Source organism: Mchenga conophoros, linkage group LG14 (assembly GCF_057382185.1).
Source record: "Mchenga conophoros isolate Kocher_MC1m ecotype Shallow Benthic linkage group LG14, M_conophoros_male_GT1.1, whole genome shotgun sequence".
NCBI classification, from domain to species: domain Eukaryota; kingdom Metazoa; phylum Chordata; class Actinopteri; order Cichliformes; family Cichlidae; genus Mchenga; species Mchenga conophoros.
The window spans coordinates 4,987,179-5,008,704 of NC_140539.1; the positions used below are offsets into that span (position 1 = coordinate 4,987,179).

The 21,526-nt window shown below is 39.6% G+C and overlaps 1 protein-coding gene across 2 annotated transcripts; it reads right to left on the minus strand.

Moving 5' to 3' along the window:
- Positions 1 to 433: 433 nt before the first annotated feature.
- Positions 434 to 20,727, minus strand: akap1b (A kinase (PRKA) anchor protein 1b). 2 transcript variants are annotated; one of them, XM_085244839.1, is made up of 11 exons: positions 20,586 to 20,727; positions 12,418 to 14,015; positions 11,941 to 12,062; positions 10,826 to 10,952; positions 10,533 to 10,660; positions 7,993 to 8,170; positions 7,418 to 7,568; positions 4,803 to 4,870; positions 4,561 to 4,634; positions 4,391 to 4,456; positions 434 to 3,799 (listed from the first exon to the last, which is right to left on the minus strand). In XM_085244839.1, exons 2-11 carry the CDS (start codon positions 13,988 to 13,990, stop codon positions 3,737 to 3,739), a joined length of 2,550 nt encoding a protein of 849 aa, XP_085100965.1. In that variant the 5' UTR covers positions 13,991 to 14,015; positions 20,586 to 20,727; the 3' UTR covers positions 434 to 3,736. The 2 variants fall into 2 exon arrangements, with proteins under 2 accessions (XP_085100965.1, XP_085100966.1); XM_085244840.1 differs by lacking the exon at positions 20,586 to 20,727 and adding an exon at positions 18,361 to 18,430.
- Between the last annotated feature and the right edge of the window lie 799 nt (positions 20,728 to 21,526).

A 21,526-nucleotide genomic window follows, 5' to 3' on the forward strand; every position in this document is an offset into this window, starting at 1 on the left:
AATAAATTTCATGCTCAAGAAATGTTTTCTCACTCCCATTTATTCTTGTTACATGCTGAAGCTCTACGTGGATCCTTAAGCTCCAACCATGCAAAGTATGATATTTTTTTTGCCATTTTTCAGATGTCTTTTCAAGTCTTAAACTTTTGATTGGGACTGTATAAACTAAATTATATTGTCCCAGAATTATTTAGGTGAGCGTGGGAATCAGTCAATGGTATCAGTTCTATTCAAGTATACAACAAACTAAGTTCAACAAAGCCAAATTTTCTTAGCTGGCTTGACATAATCTTAGACCTCAGATGAAGAATATCACAACGGTGGTTATCTTTGTGATTCATGCTCAGTGTGTGTTAACCACTACACTCTGAGATGATACCAAAGCAGTATAAACAATTTATACTACAAGAAAACAGAAAACGAGGCGCTTCCAGACGATTTGAAACCACTTTCAAGAACTTTTATTTTTTTTCCTAACAGATCTGTACAATCAAATCAAACTTAATATAATCCTAACAAAAACTGATCTGTACATGTCAATTGATTTTCGGCATAACAGTTTAACATCCAGTTAAATAATCAAATGATGACTTGACTAGCGATACAAACCCTAATAGTCAGTCCCACAGCTTGAAAACATTTGAAAGCTGGCAGGGGCAGGATGAAATGGAAGAAATCTTAGAAACGAAAAAATAATGTTCCCTTATCTTTCTGTCTTCAGTGTTATAGAAAATTACAGTCATCTTATCTACAGGAAAATGAACAAAAGCATCATAATCTGAGGCTGTAGTGAAGGATTGTTGTTAGGAGGACAAACACCAGCATGAATTGAAGAAAAACCCCCAAAACAAAAAACCCCAACATACACACATAGGAGCAGAGATCATTTAAAACATGGATGGATGGAAAAATGCAAAAGCCAATAGGGCTGATGCTAAGCACACTGTATGCATGCCTAATTTCATATAACTCAATGTTATGGTTTGAACACAACCAACCCATTTTCTTCCACAAGGTATCTGAACGGGTTGAGTCACTAAACCACTGAATTAACCATATGAGAGATGCATTGAGTTTGACTAATCAAGAATTTGACAAAAAGTATCAAGTCAACGTTCTTAGCAAAATTAAACAACAGGTAACCCCTTCCCTAATCTGTTCTTCAGTCAGAATAAAGCTGCCTTATTGCTAGAATAACAGTGATTTCATTCATGTTAAAGAAAAAAATAAAATTAAAAAATTAAAAAAATGAAGTGCACACAGTCCAGATCATTTAAACGTGGGCCATTCCAGGATTCATTCATGCCCTGCAAACTCACTATAACATTTTCATGTTAAAATGAGGTTGAGGAACTGCTAACAGACAATTTGAGTTTACCATTACAAGTTACTGTTTGATAAATAAAATCTGTAGATTCATCATGTCACCATTTAAATACAGACTGAACCAAAAACCAGCAGTTTTATGTGATTGGACTGATTGGCTGTCCAGCTCGACAAATGACAGAAGAGTGCTCTTGCATGGTTGTCTTGCTCCATTGATCAGTAAAACCACATCTTCAGTTTTTAAATGGGTTGAAATAATCTGTTCATTTTATAGTTTCTTTCCATCCGCTCTGCAGTACATTTTTGTCCTGTGTTCTCTTCAGTGGTGAGCTATGACCTGTGCTCAGCATCTCTGCAAGTCTGGTTTTAGTATATGAACATTTGATCCTTATTTGTGATTCAAGCCAGCTTGCCACAATAAGCGTTGCTCCTCTTCTGAAGCCTCTTTATGAAAGATGCTCAGGCTTACATCATGTCAGCTAGCTTAAATAAATAAATTCTTATGCAGTAGGCTAATATCAGTTCCCTTTAAAGACTCCAAGCTCTTACTGTTAAAGACAACAGGTTTTGTCCCCCCCCATAAAAAACTAGCCCAGTATTAACAGAAGCACACCATCATGGTGAACCGCTAATAAATACATGGCTACTTCAGGATCAGATCAAAATCTTTCTGGAGCCCAAGTCAAGTTTTTTTCCCCCCCTCCTCTCAACTCATGATACTGAACTTTATTAGTGCAGGTCAGAACATCAAGGCTATCGTGTAAGAATAAGTGGCAGTAAATAAACCCAATGTTGCCTTAAAGTTTCATTTTATATTTAATAATTAAAACTTCATCCCTTTTCTTTGTTCCAGTACAGTCTTCCATTTTTATATATATATGTACACACATACACACCCCCACAATCTAGAATACATCTTGGCAGTTATACAAAAACCAAAAGACTGTCAGTTAATATATATTAAATGGTTAAAGCCAACCAAAATGAAAGACGTGTAGGAGTTTTTACATGTACAGGCAACTTTAAATACATAAACATGTTCTTCTGTGTTATAACACCTTCTGGATTTAAGTCAAATATATATTTATATATATTCCTCCAAATATAGCTTCTGACACATCAGGTCAGTTTCAGTCTGTCACATTAGGTACTTCATTCACAGCTGCGATCATGTAATTTGTAAATTAGAACTCAACTTGTTCGCATGAGTATATTTAGTTAACAAAGCCAGTTGTTGAGCCTGCTTATCATGGCTCAGTGAAGCTGAAGATATCCCTCAACATGTCTGACTAGAAGTACTGAAGTATGGCCTTCTGTCAAACCAACCAAGTTTTCCAAGTGTAGAAGAAATCCCTCTGTGTCACAACAGGCAGAAAGTCTCCACCGTAAATGGAAACTCATGACACTAACTGAATTTAGTCGTTAAGTCTGATTTTTAACCATTTGGTAGTTTTGAAAATACAGTACATTCAATCACAAGCTTGCATATGGTTCATTTCACCTTTTGTGTATAAAATAATCAACCTTCAGGAATGGGGGAGACTAAATAGACTGATTTTTTTTTATTTCATTTGTTTGTTTTTTTTAAACAGCACCTCAAAAATCAATCTGTAGTTTTGTCAGCCAAACTGAACATCTCGCGTTGAGGAACTTGCATTGCCCCAAAGTAACGATCTGCTTCCTCAGATGAAAAATCTGGACCTGGACACCCCCCCCCCACCCCACACACACAAACAAACAAACAAACAAACAAACAAACAAAAAACAAAAAAAACAACAAAAAAATCCTGCCAACATGTAGAGCAATCATTCAGCCACATTTTGTATGGTAGGTCATTTATGGTCATTATTTGGTATTGCAAATCAGCTTCATGGAGAAAAACAAAGCAAAAAGCAACAAGGTAGTTCTTCTGTCCTTGCTAAAGGAGACCAGAGAGAAGTCCGAGCTCTGAGGCCGCAGGGCCGGGTAGATTAGCTCAGTGCTCCCACAGGGAACACTGTCTGACCATCTCTACACTTTGCAGTGCTGTAAGCTTTGTGTCCCCCACTTTCACTCCAGGCAACAAGCCAGGCAGCTTTGAAATGCACTAACCTACAGATGACTACATTAGACTGATGCAGGTACCTGTCCTTTCACTCGATCCACTGTCAGTGTGCAAAAGTTTTTTTTGTTTTTTTAAAAGACAAATTCCTTTCTCCTATTTTAACGCAAGAACAAAAATGGAAGGCTGTCATATTAAAGTAGCGTTATGTTCTTGTTCATCATGTCCATGATACCTGCAAACAATGCATTTCTTTTTAAAGGAGGGGAAGGAGGAGAAGGGGCAATAGCATGAGAGGAGGGAATTTTTGTTTTTTAGTTTTTTTAGGTCAAGTGAACTGTTTGATGAAGTTGAGAGACCATGCAAGTTCAAAATCCATCCACCCAAACACCCAGGCCCCTCTCTGCCAGTGTACGGTTCACAGATATAACCTGCAAAAAGAAGACCAACAGTCAGTGAATCACTACAGTTAAAACCAATTCAGGATGCCTTATGCATTTATGTGTGTATATTGTGTAATATCAGTAATCATCTCTCTCTCTCTATTCTCTTCTACGTTGTCAGTGTTCTGATGGATTATCGGATGATTTAAAGAAAGTGTGTTTGAGACCAGTCGTTTAAAGAGATCCCAGCCTTTACTCTCTGGGGTCTTTCTAGCTGGGAACAACTCAAAAAAAATCAAATACATGAAAAAAAAAAAAAAAAAAAAAGGATAATTGTGCTTGCTGCCTGAGGTTTTGGGCATCAATTAAATAAGCATCATTGTCACCAATTAAAAAAAACAAATAAAAAAAAAACTACTTTACACTTAATTTAACTTTAAATCAAGTTTTCATTTTAAAAAAGTGGCATCATAGCAGTGCATATTTGACTATCCCAGACTATGCTGGGGAAAGAGGGGAAGAAACAAAATGATCAGTGACTTGCGTCTTAAAGGAATAGGATTAGAATCATTAATTAAGATATTAGAGGTACAGAGGTAACATGAAAACAGTGGCAAGGATCCAAGACTTATGTCATACCTCATCTCCAACCATGTTCCACAGGTGGACCAGCGGGAGGCCTGTGTTGTTATCATAGCTGGAGACCTTCAGCAAAAAAACAAAACAAAAAAACCCCCAAAACAAACACGCAACTTAGTAATGCCCAACTTTTCTACATTGCAAAAAGTCACTGAGAATGGTGGTCTCACCTGCGCAAGCAATGAGACTCCTCTGGTCATTTCCTCCAGCTCTGATGTGGCCTCAGCTGAAAAACGATCCTCTCCTGATCACAGACAATTTAAACACATTTCAGAACAACACAGCAGGTATCCTTCCAGCAAAAGAGTATCTGCAGGTTTCATAAGGCAAAGTTTATACTTTGTTTTAACAAATTGCCACTGACATTAGGTAGGTACACCACTATCTCCCCAAAGACTTTTCCAAACTGTACCTGGTAGTGGTGCAATGTTGTCGAGTAATACTTCAGCACCTTGAAATGGTAGTGTCACAAAGTCAGACCTGGAAGATAACAATGAGCAGACTTGGACTAGTGTATATACACACTTTGCAGTTTAATAAATATATTTTTTTCGACTGCGCTAAATGATAACGTGACCTTTAACACTAGCTACACTGACTGTTTAACTTATAAAATTATTCTCAATATACTTATTTTGTCAACTACAACACACAAAACAAATTCTGCTGATAATCTTCTTGAATTTGCCTAAAAAGATTTTTTCCCACTAGCAGACCTTTTCTCAAACAGCTAGAGAAATCTGTAGGAACTCCTTGTATATCCAACCACAGCAAACAGTCTAACTACAGACTGACTGATTCGGACGACAAACATTTGGTTTGGCAGATTTTTCTCACTCTGTCGCACACACGCACGTCATGTATTATTCAGTTATGCTTTGCTCAACTTTGGTCATATCAGTTGTGTTACTGAGCAATTCTGCTTCAGTAAGAAATCCATGTTTTAGCTACATTGTAACCACAACCTGCTCTGAAATTCTACACCACAACCTATCATGCAACCTGATGTGCATTTCTTAACTACACATTGGTCAGCAGCATTGAGGCAATCTGCTCCATACCCCAGAAGCTTATTATGCATTTCTGGTTACTTTCAGTTTTTGATAGTTCATTTATATCGCTTTTCTACTCTGAGCACTAAAAGCACTTTACACAACTTGCCTCATTCACCCAGTCACACAAGCACTTTTTTTCTTTCTAAGCTTTTAGTGCTTTCTATCCAACATTCACACGCTTTCATATTCTGATGGATGCATCAGAGAGCAACTTGGGATTAGTATCTTGCCCAAAACTATTTGGCATGCAAACTGGACCACCAACCTTGACCAGGTGGCCTAGTAGCCACCCCCAAATATTACAAATAATAAATTAATGTCTCCATAAGCTGCTCCATGAACCACCACTTTATCATGGTGGAGGGGTTTGTGTTCTAGTGATCCCAGAAGCTATGCTGCCAGGGGCAAGTTGCCCCCTGTTACTGTTTCCCCATGGCAAATTAGTCCTGAGTGGAGGGTCAGACAAAGTGATTCAGATAACCCATATGCAACACAAATTAGGGTCCAGTGTCCCTGCACTGAAACCAGGTCTGTATCCTCTCAACGACATTCAAGGGTGCATAGGCGTTTGCCCACCCAGTCTAGATGAGTTTTGTTAACCTGGAAATGGGATTTGACTGCATCCCTCGGGGTTTCAATGGCAAAAAGCTCTCAAGGCCGGAGGATTTCATCTTCATGTTTTGCACATAATGTGGTTCTGTTGGCTTTACATCACCTCCAAGCCCTAAACCATGGCTCACAGGCAGAAAAGGGCAAAGACTGGAAAAGTGCCCCATACGGGCCAGGGATGAGTTACTTGGAATCCTCCAAGGAGGGGATAGTATCTATGGGTCTTGCTGACACTTGCAAGGAGAGGGGAACATTTCCTTTAACGAGTGACCGGGCTCTCCCTTGGAGATCGAGTGAGGAACTCTTTCATTCAAGAGGGGCAAAGTAGAGCTGCTGAAAGGACACTGAAATGAGCCAGTTGAGGTGGTTCAGGCATCTGACTAGCATGCCTGCTGGATACCTCCTAAGTGGGGTATTCTGGGTATGTTCTACTGGAAGGATTTCCTGGGGCAGACCCAATACTCACTGGAGAGATAAGATCCCTTAGCTGGCTTGGGAACATCTGTGTCTGACAATACAAGCTAGAAGAAGAGGTCGGGGTGAAGGAAGTCTGGGCTTCTCTACGACCAAAATCCATAAATACACATAAAACACTGGGACACAACCACAAGGTAATTAGCAAATAATGCAGCACTGAGTAATGTTGTCCATTCATGTAGATTCACTCATAGGTTTTACTACAGAAGTCTAACTCAGGCCTTAGAACCTGTTGCCAACAGAAGTAGAATACCCTCTGGTGGATAAACTCTACAACATCAACAACCATAATCTTTTGTGCACCTTTATTTATTTGCCATTATAAATGTGGATATATACATACAACTAATGCCAAATGGGCTAACCTTACCTTTCAAAAAACTCCATAATTTCAGGTTAGGGCATTAGAAAGTTCAAGAACTGAGTGTGCCCCACAGCAAAAAGTTTTGATGTGGGAGAGTGGGTCATCTACTAATCAGAACATTGGCATTTTGATTCCCAGCTTCTCTAGTCTGCATGTTGGGATAACTTTCTGCAGCAACTTTACCTTGCAGGAGATTAGTTAGTTTCTCGCTGACTTTGGCATTAACACTTCTTAATTCTGAATCAAATAAAAAGGTATTACAAATACCAGAATCACACAACAACTAAACTGTCTGATCAGCAAATGCTTTGTTTGGGGATGGGAGGTAATCTACTGGCTGTTCCAGTCTGCATGCGTAATATCTACCAAGTTGCTCTTGAGGAGCATGAATGTTAGATAGAAAGCACTTAAGCACAGGAAAAAAAGTGCTTGTGTTAGTGAGGCACGTTTTATAAAGCAAACACTCTAAATGACGCCATCTTAGAATACAAGTTTTAATACGGTGAGATCTCTTATAATAACCTTATTTGCCGTAGTGAGTCAATCTTAACTCTGTCATAGCCTCCATAGTCAACGTATCTGATCTCCACTTCATTCGATTCTTTGTAGAAGGTGATGACCTGAGCTCTCCACCAAGCTCCTTCAACTGCAGGAGCTGCACAGATCACACCAACTGGATAACAGAAAAGAGACAAAACACAAAAACAGAATAAAAGCTAAAAGTAGCTGAATGACCTTTACTAAATTAGCTTGTTGTTAAGAAGTTCTGAAAAAAAACAAAAACAAATCACTGCATGTGACAATTAGCTTATTTCAGCCATGTATCAAACTGGGTTACTTTCATGTAGAAAAAGAATAAACAAAAGCACAGGGACCTTGTTAGTTTACTAAAAATGTATTTGCAATTTAAAAAAACTAAACAAAACTTGCTTAACTAGAAAGCTGAGCTAAGTGAACTACAGCTTCACCGATGCAGTGAAGATTATTTTAAATTAACCATAAACTAAATGTCAAAGTTTCATTAAAACAACCTATAGTTGCGCATGTTTACTAAAATTTTACACATTTAGCAGTATCCACAGTACAACTAAGCTTACTTTCAGCAGGTGAGGGCAAGGCAGGGGTGCCTGGCTGTGAGTAGCAAAGGAACATCTGCTGGTCAAGGCTTCGCAAGGCATGGTACGTGGGGTGGGTGTGTTGCTGGACAAAGACGTGACCAGCTGACACGATGTTCACCACTATCACTTCAACTGTGACTCCACTTGGAAGGAGAAGCTGAGAAGACAAATATCAAACAAATGTTGGTCATGCATAAAACTACAAACAACTCTCTCAAACCTTAAAATAAATTAATGCAGTCTCATTTATACTTTATATCAGCATACCCAAATAATTCATCACTCTAAGGACTTAAAACACTTTAGCTTTACTACTTTAACGCTAAAAATGTATGATGAAGAATAAGTATGATGTTTCTAGTCCTTGTAATACATCTGAATCAAAATATTCTTATTAATGTTCACAACTGGTTTATACTTAAGTTAAAATTAACAAAATATTTCTTCAAGTCACTTTGTGTTAAATGAAAAGAACAGCATGATGCAGAGCGTCACACCGAGGTTTGCTTCCATACCGTTTCTTCATCTACTATGCTTTCTAAATAATACCAATTCACCTGAATCCTTAATAGTGACCAATGAAGAAAACACACACACACACACACACACACACACACACGTTCCCAAACTTTTTTTTTGCTAGGCCCCCCTTTGTTTTACAAGAAAGAAAAAAAAAGTCCCCCCCCCCGCGCACGCACAAACACATCCTCCAACCACACACACCCATATTTTGCTCCATTGCGGTTTATGTCACACCTCAAACATTTGGTAAACAATTAAGCAAATACAAGTAATCTGCAATAAATTACAAGTAGTAATAAAATAAACTACTAACTCTTTTACACTACATCCACACCTACACGGGTATTTTTGAAAACACAGCTGTTTCGTCCACACGTGTGGACGAGGAATACAGAGTTCGTCACGCAATGTCAAAGGTATGTGTCTTTTTTCACGTCACGCCGTGGCCACGTTATTGTTTACATGAGATGAATTGCAGAATGGCAGATAGAGAAAATACTGTTAATCTGAATATCTGCTGTTTTACACGCTTACATACACACACACACACACACACACACGTAGTTACTGTCCCTCCATTTACAAAGGCAGAGGCGTCACCGTGTGATTATTTTACGTGTAGTTGTTTTTTCCTGTGTAATAATATTCAACATTGCTGTCAATGCATTTTTCAAAAAATATCTCTCTGTGCAAAACGGGTTCAAAAACATAAACAGCTGTGGGATCCTGTTTGTCTGTGATTTGAACCGGGGGAACAAATCGTGGCAGGATCAGCCTGATATTATTTTTATCCCACTGTAACTTTACTGTATAAAGAGCTAACATCTCCAAAATGTCAGGAGTAGTTAGTTATTATAAAAAGTGTTTGTGAACTAAAATTCAAGAATGTGGGATCCTGTTTGTCCATGATTTGAAGAGCCCAGCGCTGCTCCCAACAAAGGGAAAACCAATTCTGAAGGGGAGACCTACCTCGGCACTTGTGCAGGTGAAACCAAAGGGAAGATATGCTTCACCATATTTTCTAGTCTTTGGCTTAGAATGAAGTTGGTTTGGAAACCTATTCAGCGATGCGTCATCTCCTGCTTTGCGTTTCTGTGGGCGCCCCGTGCTAGCAGTGTCCAAGAGTGTTTTTTTGTGTTTGTTTTTTGCCTTTTCATACTGCGCACCCCCTGCAATGGCTCTGCGCCCTCCCTAGGGGGCGGGCCCCAGACTTTGGGAAGCTCTGTCATAGTCCATTATTACTCAAACAGACAATCACTGTGGTTGTCTTCCATAAACAGTTTTTGAAGAACTGTACAGTTACACCAACATATTTATAACAGAGGGACAGACAGGGTATAAATCAGCACTATAAGCAGGTGAGGTAATGTTAATGGAAAACCCAGGACTAAATTTGTAAACATTTTTTCTTAGGCAAAATGAAAGAACCCACAGAACTATTAAAACAAATGATGGAACATGTCCCTGCTAACTAACATTTATGAACTGATGCATTCATACACGTCTTCATGACTCAATTTCTCAAGTCTAAAGACTGAGCTGTGTGTAAAATGGGAAAGCAGTTTCAATGTTGTACAAATGTATTCATTTTCTGTAAATGATAATGCAAAAGGAGAATATAAAATATCTCTCTTTAACTTACAATAATCATAGTAAAAATACTGGCAGCCGCCAGTGCTACCCCTCAGCTTCCTGGTAGACATGCCTACGGTATCAGTGTCAAAATCCTATGTTGCCTTGTTCGAGGTTTCACATTCACAAGAGTTTCAGAGTTTGACCTTAGGCCTTGAGGTCAGGGTCACAGATTCAAAATTATACAAGACTTTTAGTAGATACACCTATGGTATCAGTTTGAAGCTCCTACATCGCCTCGTTATCGCATTCACAAACTTGGGTGTCTTTTCCACATGCTTGCTCGACGGAGTGACAATATCCCATCCGCCTTACAGTGGAGGGGTAAAAAAAAAAGTATCATTAACACAAGTATTTTTCCTCACCCATGAAGTCATGGGAAGAGATGGTAATGTAAGTGGAGGTGGTGGTGCAGCATATAGATTGTTGAGGTCCAGGTCTTTAAATTTCTTCCCAATCAACGACAGGGCTTTGTCGACCTGCTGCTGTGTCCCTAGAAAAAGATCACGCAAGGTCAAATTTTACCACTAGTCCAAACGAACAAGTAAGAAACAGGAGTTTAAAATGCTTGCGCTTTTCTCCTATGGTCAAAATCACATTTGTTCACAAATCTCTAAAGAAGATGGAAAGATGTGGGGACAAACCCCTCAGTACTCACCTTCTATGTGACAAATCTGGAACTCCTGTGTATAAGGCAAGGTAGAAATGTAGATCTTTGCTCCAGAGTTCTGCTTTAGGAAACTCACATATCGACCTTGCTTTCCAATAAGCCTCCCTACAAGATGCTGGTACAACAGGACAGGTAGAACAGACAATGCTGAGTAAACAGGACAGTTCCTTTAAACCGTTTAAATGAACATTTAATCAAACCCACTAGCATGCTGCCTACCAAGTTATGACAAAATATTTTAAATACGCAATATAGACAACTGCTCAGCTTTGAAAACGCATGTCACAAAGCCCAGTTTGTTTGCTAATGTTAATGTCAGAGGATATTCAGAATTCTAATGTGATTGTAACCAATAAAAAAAATTAAAAAAAAAGTTTTTTCCCCTTTACTTACGGTCCTGAGTGGTCCAACATTCTATTCAACCCAGTTGGCTGCCAGTTGTTGGGAAGATTTGTTTCAGTTACTGGTAATTCCATAATAAGCAATTTTTTTGTACAGTAATTTTACTATACCCAATGAAGCCATGTAAAAGTTTACCTTAATAAAATTACAGTACCTCAAAGTAGATAGGCATTGGCCAAATTTGGTGCTCGTCCAGTGACCCTGATTTTTACAGCTATTCTTTCATTACAACTTCAATACAGGAGCGAACCACCAACTCCAAGTGTCACACAGTTATGTCAAAAGCTTGCTATACTTCTACTTCAAAACAAAAGTATTTTTATTTCTTTATATTTATATTTTTTAATAAAATATTTCAAAATATTCCTGATGCTGATGAGAAGAATCGCCAATATGGACAGGCATTTACACTCATTCAGACAGGATTTTATTCTATATGCAATAAAAAGTCATCTACCTCACATGTGCCCAATTAACCAAACAAGAATGTCTTGCAAAATCCACTAATCAGGGTCATATTTAAGTTGCTTTCTTATGAATGCATTACAATTATGAAAAGTAAATTTGCCTAGTTGTAGAATCATGATAGCATTCCTGCATACAATACATTAACATTTTAATTGAGTAGTGTGAGGTGTACAGCGTTGAAATCATGGATAAAATATATGGTTTTGTATTTCACATGAATTGTCTTTACTCACCTTTGGTACCTCAATCTCCCAGATGATCAGCCCAGTGCTTGAGGCAGCATGGTTGCCCTTACTCTCTAGGGCACCCATAGTGCATCCGCTATCCACAGAGTCCATACTGTTTACATCAGAACCTGGCAATGGAAACAATCAATCTCAGCATGACAGCATCTGAATTTTCAGATTCCCGGCATCATCAGTTTTGATCTTGTCACTGTCCTAATTTACATGTTTGTTAACAGGCATCACATTCTTGGGCACTTTTTGACCCACTGCTCGATAACCGGGAATACACTGCAAAAAAAAAAAAGGCCAAATGAGCCTCTATATGTTCCGAGTTATGAGTTTGTGTAACAAATTACTACTAATACTGCATCTGCTGATGTACACCACATTTCTTAACTCACTGTTATCATTCTTCAAATAAAAAATAAAATAAAAATTAGCTATCATGACAAACATATAAAAGTCAGTGAGAGAGAATCTCACCTCCAGATTGATCCGTCTCTACTTCACATGTCCCATGAGCTCCATTCCTTACACCTACTGCATTTAGCCCCTTTATCTCACACGCTGCATCCAAAGAGTCTTCTTCAGTTGCAGACAAAACTAAGCCCTCTGTCAAACTCTCAGCCTGCACCTGGCCCTGTGCCGCTTCTCCTGCAGAGAGGTCTGTAAGCTGGATCACATCACTTTGGTTGTCAAACAAGCTGCTTTGAAGATCCTCGCTGCTAATGCCATCCTCAGAGTGGCAGGTGCTGCAGGCCGAGTCCTCAGCCAGCGGAGCAGCCTCGTCACCTTTTAGTTTAATGTTCAACACAGGTGAGGTTTGTGCTTCTTGGGGCAGCTGTGTTGACCAGTGGCTGCTGTGAACAGCATTTTTCTGATGATTTATGTGACTGACATCAACAGATTTCCATACTGGAGATGAGGAGCAGCCATTAGGCACTGCTTGCGCTTCTTTTTCTGTTGCCTCTCTACAATCACAGCCTACCTGAGAAGGGCTTGTCGAGAGATGATGGTGTTTCTGTGTTGCTATGATTGGCTCGAGCTCTGGGTATAGTCCACCACTACTGCAGTTAGGCAGACTTTTGTCCACAACCTGGCAACTTGTGACACTAAGGACTTCCTGGGTGGCAGCTGAGATGACCTTAGTTATAAGTCGAGCAGCAAGATCCTCAAGATCATGCTCCTCTCCAGGGCTACCGTGTACCAATATGTCCTCTGGTGTTACTGCTGTTGTGTTCTGGACAATACTTAGGGATGTAGAGGCCAGGACTGGGTCAGTTGGTGTGCTGGACAGAATGTGTTGGTGAAAATCCGGCACTGGTGGAGGTGTATCCAGAGAGTCTGCTTCTGATGGGTCCACCCTCTCTACATTGGATGCATGCTCATCCCAACCAATCATTTCATCTTGTGTATTATTAGTGCTGTGGTTCTTTGCAACTTCCCCCTCCGGGTCTGGTCTCTCTGCACCAGAAAGCAGCGATGTAGTGGGAAAGGAGCTGGTGACTTTGGTAGACTGATAGGAAAATGTGGCTCTTTCTAGATCAGATACTGGATCTTTCACTAGGTTGAGCTCTGTTCCCAAGGCAAGTGACAAGCTCCTCTCTGGGTCTTTACGGTCTTTTGATGATACCTGCAAGCTGTCATCTTTATCAAGTGATGGCAGTGCTGACTGTGGAGGCCTATGGACTCCTTGTTTCATTCTCTCAGAATTACATGAAAACTTTTCAGAACTTTGTGCCAGTGACGGTGATGCTTCAGTGTGCTGGAAATGGATCTGTGAAATGTTTTCATGTTGTGTTCTCTGGTTACTGGCATTTGGAGGTCTGTGAATGGGGCTGTCTGTGTCATTTGTGGGGGATACAGTGTCTTTCTCCACCAAACCATTGCTACCATCTGCTGAAGATGTTTTAAGGTCCGTAGTGGTTGGAGTTCCCTCAGTCCTGTCATGGTTGATGAGCCGCTCTCTCTTTCGTGAGATGTACCACCACCATCCAATCAGTGCGAGTACTCCGGGCAGTGTATAGGGTACAACAGAGCGAAACCTCAGTGGCATTTCCTCAAGACACTAGCAGCTACACCTGAAAGCCACAACAGCACACAAACATTTGTATGAGGAACATTTCAAGCTAAATGCAACTTCTTACGGATGTGTGAAAACCATGCTTATTGACTACAGGCTGATTTAGAAATGAATTCTAGTCAGAAATTAAATTCTAGAATTCCTGACATTAAGAGAGTTGCTTGAACACAAGTGGTAAATTTGATGTCAACCTTGAAATGTATTTTGATTCACCAATTACATTCCTGTTTGATGTTCAACTTCTATTCATCTAAATAACCTCTTGGATGTTCCAAGAGAAGAAAAGGGTACAAGGTCTTTGTCAGGGGAGGTATAGCATGTGTATTATAGTAATTTTATTGGTACTACAGCCACACTTTATAGCTATGAATAAATGGCTATGAGGTCTAAAGAGAGATGCAAATGATGCCATGCTTAAAAACAAAAACCCAAGCATAAGCTTTAGGAAGTATAGTTTTAACAAGCTCTGGATAACTGCAGCTGTTCTGTTATCCTGCACAGCTGTTACAGTTTCATCCGACAGCTTTGGATGTTTGCAAACTACGCAGTCAATCATTGCATTATGTAACTAAGCAGTGGATGTAAGTGGCATTTGCAGGTGAGTTTAGCTTTCTGCTCCTTGTAGATGACATCATTATTTTCCTCCTGTGGCATAAACTGAAATCTGTGGAGTATAGTGCAAGTGGAGCCGATTAGCGTTGACTAACAATTCCAAGGAATTGAACTACTGAGAAACAGATTAGACTCCCCTTCCTATTCAGAGCTCAGATGTGATAAATTGTCACATTAGAAAAGAAGACAAGTGTTGAGCTATAAAACATTACTCACAGGTTTACAAGAGTACTCATTTTCTGCCAGTATTTCGCTCTTGTGACAAACTACCCGTCTCAGTTATACCCTGCCTCTGGCTCCACAGCAGCCAGGATTGCTTCAGTCCTCATGTGACAAATGGACAGAGGTCTTGTCATGTTTGCAACAATATTGCATTTTGTTCCATTTTTAATGGTCTGTGCTGTAGATGAGAGAAAGACTGGAGCAGCCTCCTAGCAGATAATATGAATTTCAAAATCTATGTCATCTTGTTCTCAAATGATCACATTAACAAGATTTGGCTTTATGCTTGCATTCCATCATGGACCTGCCACTCAATCTCAATTTGTAAATAAGGTTGATCTGGTTCCTTTTCCCTGCCCATTATTCCTCAAGTGAACCTCCAGTGCAAGTGGAATTCTTGCTTTTTGTGTTTGTTTGTTTGTCTTTTTAAAATGCTGTGCCGAACTGCAACTGCTAAATGTGAATGAGGAATTCTATTGTCCCATTACTGATGTTTCATTTAAATCTTTACAAAACAGCAAAGACCAGGCCCAGAGGGCATCCCACACATGCTTTATAAAACAATTTGGAAGAAACCATTTCTACTTGGAATACTAAAAAAAAACAAAACAAAAAAAAAAAACCCCTCCCAACCCTGCCCAGGCTTGTTTTTCAAAGTACCAGATTCATTATTATGCACATTGGCTTGTTAAATATCTTCAAACTTCTGTCAGTTACTGTCCAGACACAGAAGCAGTTTTACCCTCAAGCAGCACTCCAAGAGTGGAAACGTCCACCTGGGTGTTATTTACTTTTAGGGAATAGTATTGTATTTTGTTTTAGCACTCATTGATTCCTTAACTGGGATCTCATCTTCTTTGCTTTGACAGTGACCACCATTGCTAAGCAGCATATCAACAACATTACATTCCTGCAAATAAATTGCACCAGTTAACAGTATAAACCTAGGCTAGGCTAATTACACCAGCACAAATCCCTGTTATGAACACACATTTATGACCCTTCTTTAACATTTAAGTATGAAAATGAAGCCGACAGCACAAAGCAAAGTTAAAAACCGGCACAAAAACACTTTAAAGCAATCATCACAGTGATTCTACTGTAGAAAGATGAAAAGGTAGAAATGGAGATCACCGTTTTCCTACTCTGACAGGCAAACTTGAGTCAGCTGATTGTAGTGCAAGTAAAAATGGAACCAATAAACGGGATCGACAGGAAAACAGACTAACAAGTCTATGGAACTGGACTACTGAGAACCAGTTCTCGATTCCATCCCCAATAATAGATATTGATTTGTAAACTCGCCACAACTTGACTCGGATCAACTGGTTTTCCATTGGGTCTTGAAGTTTGGACCCGGAAACTGCTAATAACGTCAAACTCCACTTCTGGTCACAAAGTCAAACAAACACTGTAGCATCACAGAGTTACAAACTGTCTCAATTCTTTCATCTTTAATAAAATGATCAGTGTGGCTCCTCTAGCAGGTGTAAAAATTAAGTTTAATTTATGAAGTTTAATGGAGTCTGAAGTTAGCAGTAAGTTAGCTCGCTAGTTTCTATCTAAAGCAGGGGTGTCAAACTCAAATACACAGTGGGCCAAAATTCAAAACTGGAACAAGGTCGTGGGCTAACATTGATGTTTATTGAAGAAGAAGAAAAAAAAAAAACCTTCCTCCAGATTTAAGAATGAATCTCTTCTTATGGACTCAAACAAGTTTTGCTGAAAAACTGAATATGGAACAAGCAAAGCTTAATACTAAACAATATACATATTAGCTGTATAATAACAGTAGGCCAGCTCTAATAATAATTTGGTATGGCTTCGCGGGCCAAATGTCATTAGGCTGCAGGCCAAAATTGGCCCCGCGGGCCAGAGTTTGACACCTATGATCTAAAGATTATATACCATGTTCTGACTGAGGGATTTCTGAAAAATTAAACTATTATTTCTGTCATTTATGTTGAAAAACTAAACAGTAGTGAGGTTTGTAGTGTTACTGAAGTCAACTACCTAGCATACAATGATGTGCTACGTGGTTGCTAGGTACGCAGCTATGGTTAACATAATATAAACACAGTGAAGCTGGAGGATGACTGCTAACTTTTTTCACTCCATAAAAGTTAACATGACCATTCCCAATGGTTAGGGACAAATGCAATCGCAGGATGCAGTAAACGGGTCAAACTTTAGTCAGATGAACAACTGAGAATCCAACCACAATATGATGTTAGTCATTAATATACTGCTGCATGGGCAAAGGTTTTTAAATGTGCTGCGATTCAAAGTGGTAATAAAAACTAGCAGCAACCCAAGCGCATTGCTGCCCCAGACAGGTCAGGAGTGCAAATTGAACATCATTTTTTCTGTTTAAATTTAAACCTGCCGTGGTGGCTTGTCTATTGCTCAAATTTACAAGCCACTTCATAAATTTACCTGCATTTGCCCAGTGGTGGGTGTTAATTTCCACCCCTGAATACAATGCATTTTTGGGGTCAATCTTTAAAAAAAAAAAAAGAAAAGAGAAAAGGCAGATGTGAAATATAAAAATGAGATCAGAGGTCAAACGTGTTGGATCAAAACTATGTGATATTTAGAATCACTATTTACCAGTATAATTTTTTAAATCTTGCCAATACAAACACAGAAGTAGAATTTTAAGCATAGTTTTAAAGATGAAGCATTTTATGAAAGGTTGACATAATGAAAATTTGACCTTATTTGACCTTGAAGAAGCAGTCAAAGGTCCAAAGTAACATATTTGGAAACTTCATGTTTTCGAGGTGTCCCTTTCTGCAAAGATTTCAGTCAGAACTCTCATACCTTGTTCAATGTAACTGAAAGGGATAATGCTCCGAGTGTTGATAGCTTTGTTTTGGATGCAGGGTTTTTGACTAACTCTGTCCTTTTAAAAAGAACTTAATGGCATTCACAGCTTGGCCAGAAAGCTAATGCTGATAAAGTGGCAATCCTCAGCATCACCTACCTACTTATACAAGGTGGAATAGGGGGTCCTTTATTTTATTAAATTTCAGGTTAAAAGTGCAAATCACTCAAATCATTACCAAGACTGCCTATGGATATAGACAATGGAATGGAGCAAACGTTAGCCACCTCTGCTACCTGGATACATGCATGGAACTTGCATGAAACCCAGTAACAAGGTGGGTTGCACAGTATACAGGAACATGTGTGCAGAGTGTGGCCTGGAAGTCCCAAGATCAAAATGGAATATGCCCCTCAGGGTGGTTGAAAATGACCAAGCTAAAATCCTGTGGGATTTCTAGATACACACAGACAAACTGGCGATGGCTAACCAACCAGATATATTACTAGTGGACAAGCAGAGTAATAAAGCCATAGTAGTACATGTAGCTATACCAAATGAAAGCAAAAATCAAGAAAAAGAAATACGTAAAGCTTGAGAAATGCCAAGGGCTCAGAGGGGAGCTAGAGAATAAACGAAGGATAAAGGCAACAGTGGTCCCAGTGGCATTCAGAGCACTTACAGCAGTGACTCCCAAACTGGGCGAGCGGTTCCAGCAGGTCCCAGGAGTAACATTCAAGATCTGTCCAGAAAGGACCAGCAAAGATGCTACACATGAAGCTCCCAGGCTTTATGTGTAGCTTGTATGTGTTGCTGTTAAATCCAAGGGCAACTCACTCACCATATAAAGGTCACAACGGAAGCAACAAGCTGTCAAATGAAGAGCTGTCCTTACAAGTCAGACAAGTCTTTATTGGTTCCTTTCCTGGCCTTATAGTCAAGACTGTCTATAAACTGTAAAATCGTCTCTTACTGTGACCTTGGCTGTTCAAACAGGAATGATAAAACTATTTTACATGTTATAACCCTTACATCATGCCAGCACAGACAGACTGGTGTAAAATTATTATGTAGCCTCAAAAGACCTTCATGCCAACAAGTTCAGTGTCACTTAATTCCCACCTGTTTGCGTTTAAACTTTATTCTTCATGTCATACATTTTCCAATATCCCTTTAATCATCATCATGCCTGTTAAATGAACCTTGGGACTCACTGTCATCACTAAGAAAAATTAACAATGAACATGACAGTTTTTACATAAATGAAAACCAAATTATTTTATGTAAACAAACGTGAGTTACAAAGCGAATTACAGACAGATCTGGATATTAATACAGTAGGCTGTCAAGTCTTGCATGCCCTGTGGCCAAAAGTCAAGACCATACAGGAGCCATGCTGCTACCAACAACTTTAAACTTAGGTGGCGTTGATCGTTGCTACAGACACATACGAGTCCAGTTTACATGTGACCAAAGCCCCAGTGATGTACAGAAGGTGCGCCTCAACACCCCAGCTGTCTTTCAGCAACGACTCAAATGCTAAAAGCGTTCAGCTAGCTATGTCTTAATACTACAACTGCGGGACATTGTGTAGTTCCCAATAATGATAGTGGTGATGCTTTCTGTCCCACAAAAAATAATAATAATAATAAAAACAAAACAAAAGCGTGGCGTGTGGTCATTCACGCCATCGTCAAACACCGGCTAACACAATTAGCTAGCTAGGAAGTACAAAGGCCACAATGTGAACCTTCATATATAATTCTCGAAGTTTAACGTTACATGACTATATGGTAAGGAAAAATTAATTCGTTGTGATACCAAAATACCACTTTCATTTGTGACTCAAGCGATTCATTTTGTCTTTATAAGGTTATCCCTCTCAGTTCTTTGCATTAGCCAACTAAAACCTAAACAACCTTCGAAAGAAGCGCAAAAATATATGCTTAGACTCTCATAGGCAGGCAGCAATTTATAACAACTTTAGCTTACGATACGCTGACAGGTCCTTTTTAATGCCGAATTTTTCAGATTCTACAAAATATCCAACAGCGAAGTTGTGCCCCGTACTAAACTGAACAACCTGCAGCCAGTAAGATGTCAAATCCCATATAACAAATGCATATAGGGGAGTTTGGAGGCCGCAGTGCAGGATACAAAGCATGAAGTTAGCTACCTAGCAACCACAGTGGCTTTGATGTTTATGAAAATTAACGCTAGCTAAACATGAAAAAATATAAGCTAATGGCACGTTCCCTCCACTGTATTATTTTTAGACTATGTTGGTAGGTGGCTACATTATTAAAGCCACTTCAGAGTTTCATATCCCCGAATTACAGACGTACTGGGCCACAACATAAAGCTGTGTGATACATAGTCGTTAACTATACCCAACTGCACCAACGAGGGGGAATCTGTAATCGATGCAGGGGTAAAGGACATTTGAAGCCAAAGACTGTCAATGCCCCGCATGGGCCTTAGACCTTCATGCTAGCCTGCTAGCCGGCCTGGCGACAATGACTGCCAACTGTGGGCCAAAATGCATTTATTATTATCCGAGAAGCAATGCTCCTACGTTGGCACGTGCACGCTCAACAAAACGAAGCAAGTGCGGAAATTTAACTTCTACAACAGAAGCTACATGTGCTGTTCTGAATGGCAAGTTAGGAGGAGTTGCTTTGTAGGCTAGTTTTTCAATGACATGGGATCACATGGCGACACAATAAACATTTGACGACCCACAGAGAACAGTAGAAATGCCAGTGAATGTTTTTTTTCCCTGAAATATACTCACATAAATGTCAATGAAACTGAATCATGCAACCATGTACGCATTAAATAGAAAACTAAAAGCTAACAGTCTCTTTCAGTGTGCCACTTCCTTCACGGACTAATTATTTTACTTACAATGTTTTTGGGTCCTCGGTACCGCAACGATGATAGCAACACTAACAACGTGAGCTTTTTGAAACGTACACTAGTGGAAAGTCACACTCTCCTCCCCACGTGTTTGACAGACCAGTACCAGTCTTAAAAAAAAGAGAGAGGAAAAAAAACACGCAGACATAACAGCTGATCAATTCTCGCGATACTCTAAAGTTTAAGCCGCTTGGAGTCCTGCGTCAACTGAGAATGCAGTAAAGGTAAACGTTTCTTCTGTTAAGCTCACGCAGTCTCATAGGTAGATTTCACATCATCCTGGTCACTTTTACTATAAAAAATAGGGGGGAAAAGAACATTCGAGTACAGATGGGACAAAGCACCGCGTTCATATAATTTTACTATATAAATGAATGCCATCACGTTAAGGCAAAGGTCACGTTAGAAATAGCACAATATTACAACCGGAAGGATTTGCACCTTGTGTGATAAGTAAAATTAAATTGGGGCATGTCGTTGTAATACAATTTTCTGCTGGACAACCTTGAGTCATGGCATTTATTTATTTATTCATGTCACTTTACATGGTTGCAGACCAAGAACCTTACAGCTCCAACAGGACAATGTGCCCCCCCCCCCCCCCCCCCCCCCACACACACACACACAGCAAAGCTGCTCAGAAACAGTTCTAGGATCAAGACAAGGAGCTCAAGGCATTGACCCAACCTTAAAATGTCCCAAATCCCCTTCCAATCAAAGACAACATTACCTGGGCATTATGCATTAAAGTTAATGATCAAAAATGCAGATCTCTCTGTTATTCAAACTGAGAGAGAGAGAGAGAGAGTCGTTGTGCTCAAATCAACTGCCCTTACTCAGACACACCTGACCAGTCTCACAACACTGCTTTTCAAAGTAAGCCAAACACTGAGCACTCACAGAGTCCAAACCTCTCTGGTACCTCACTA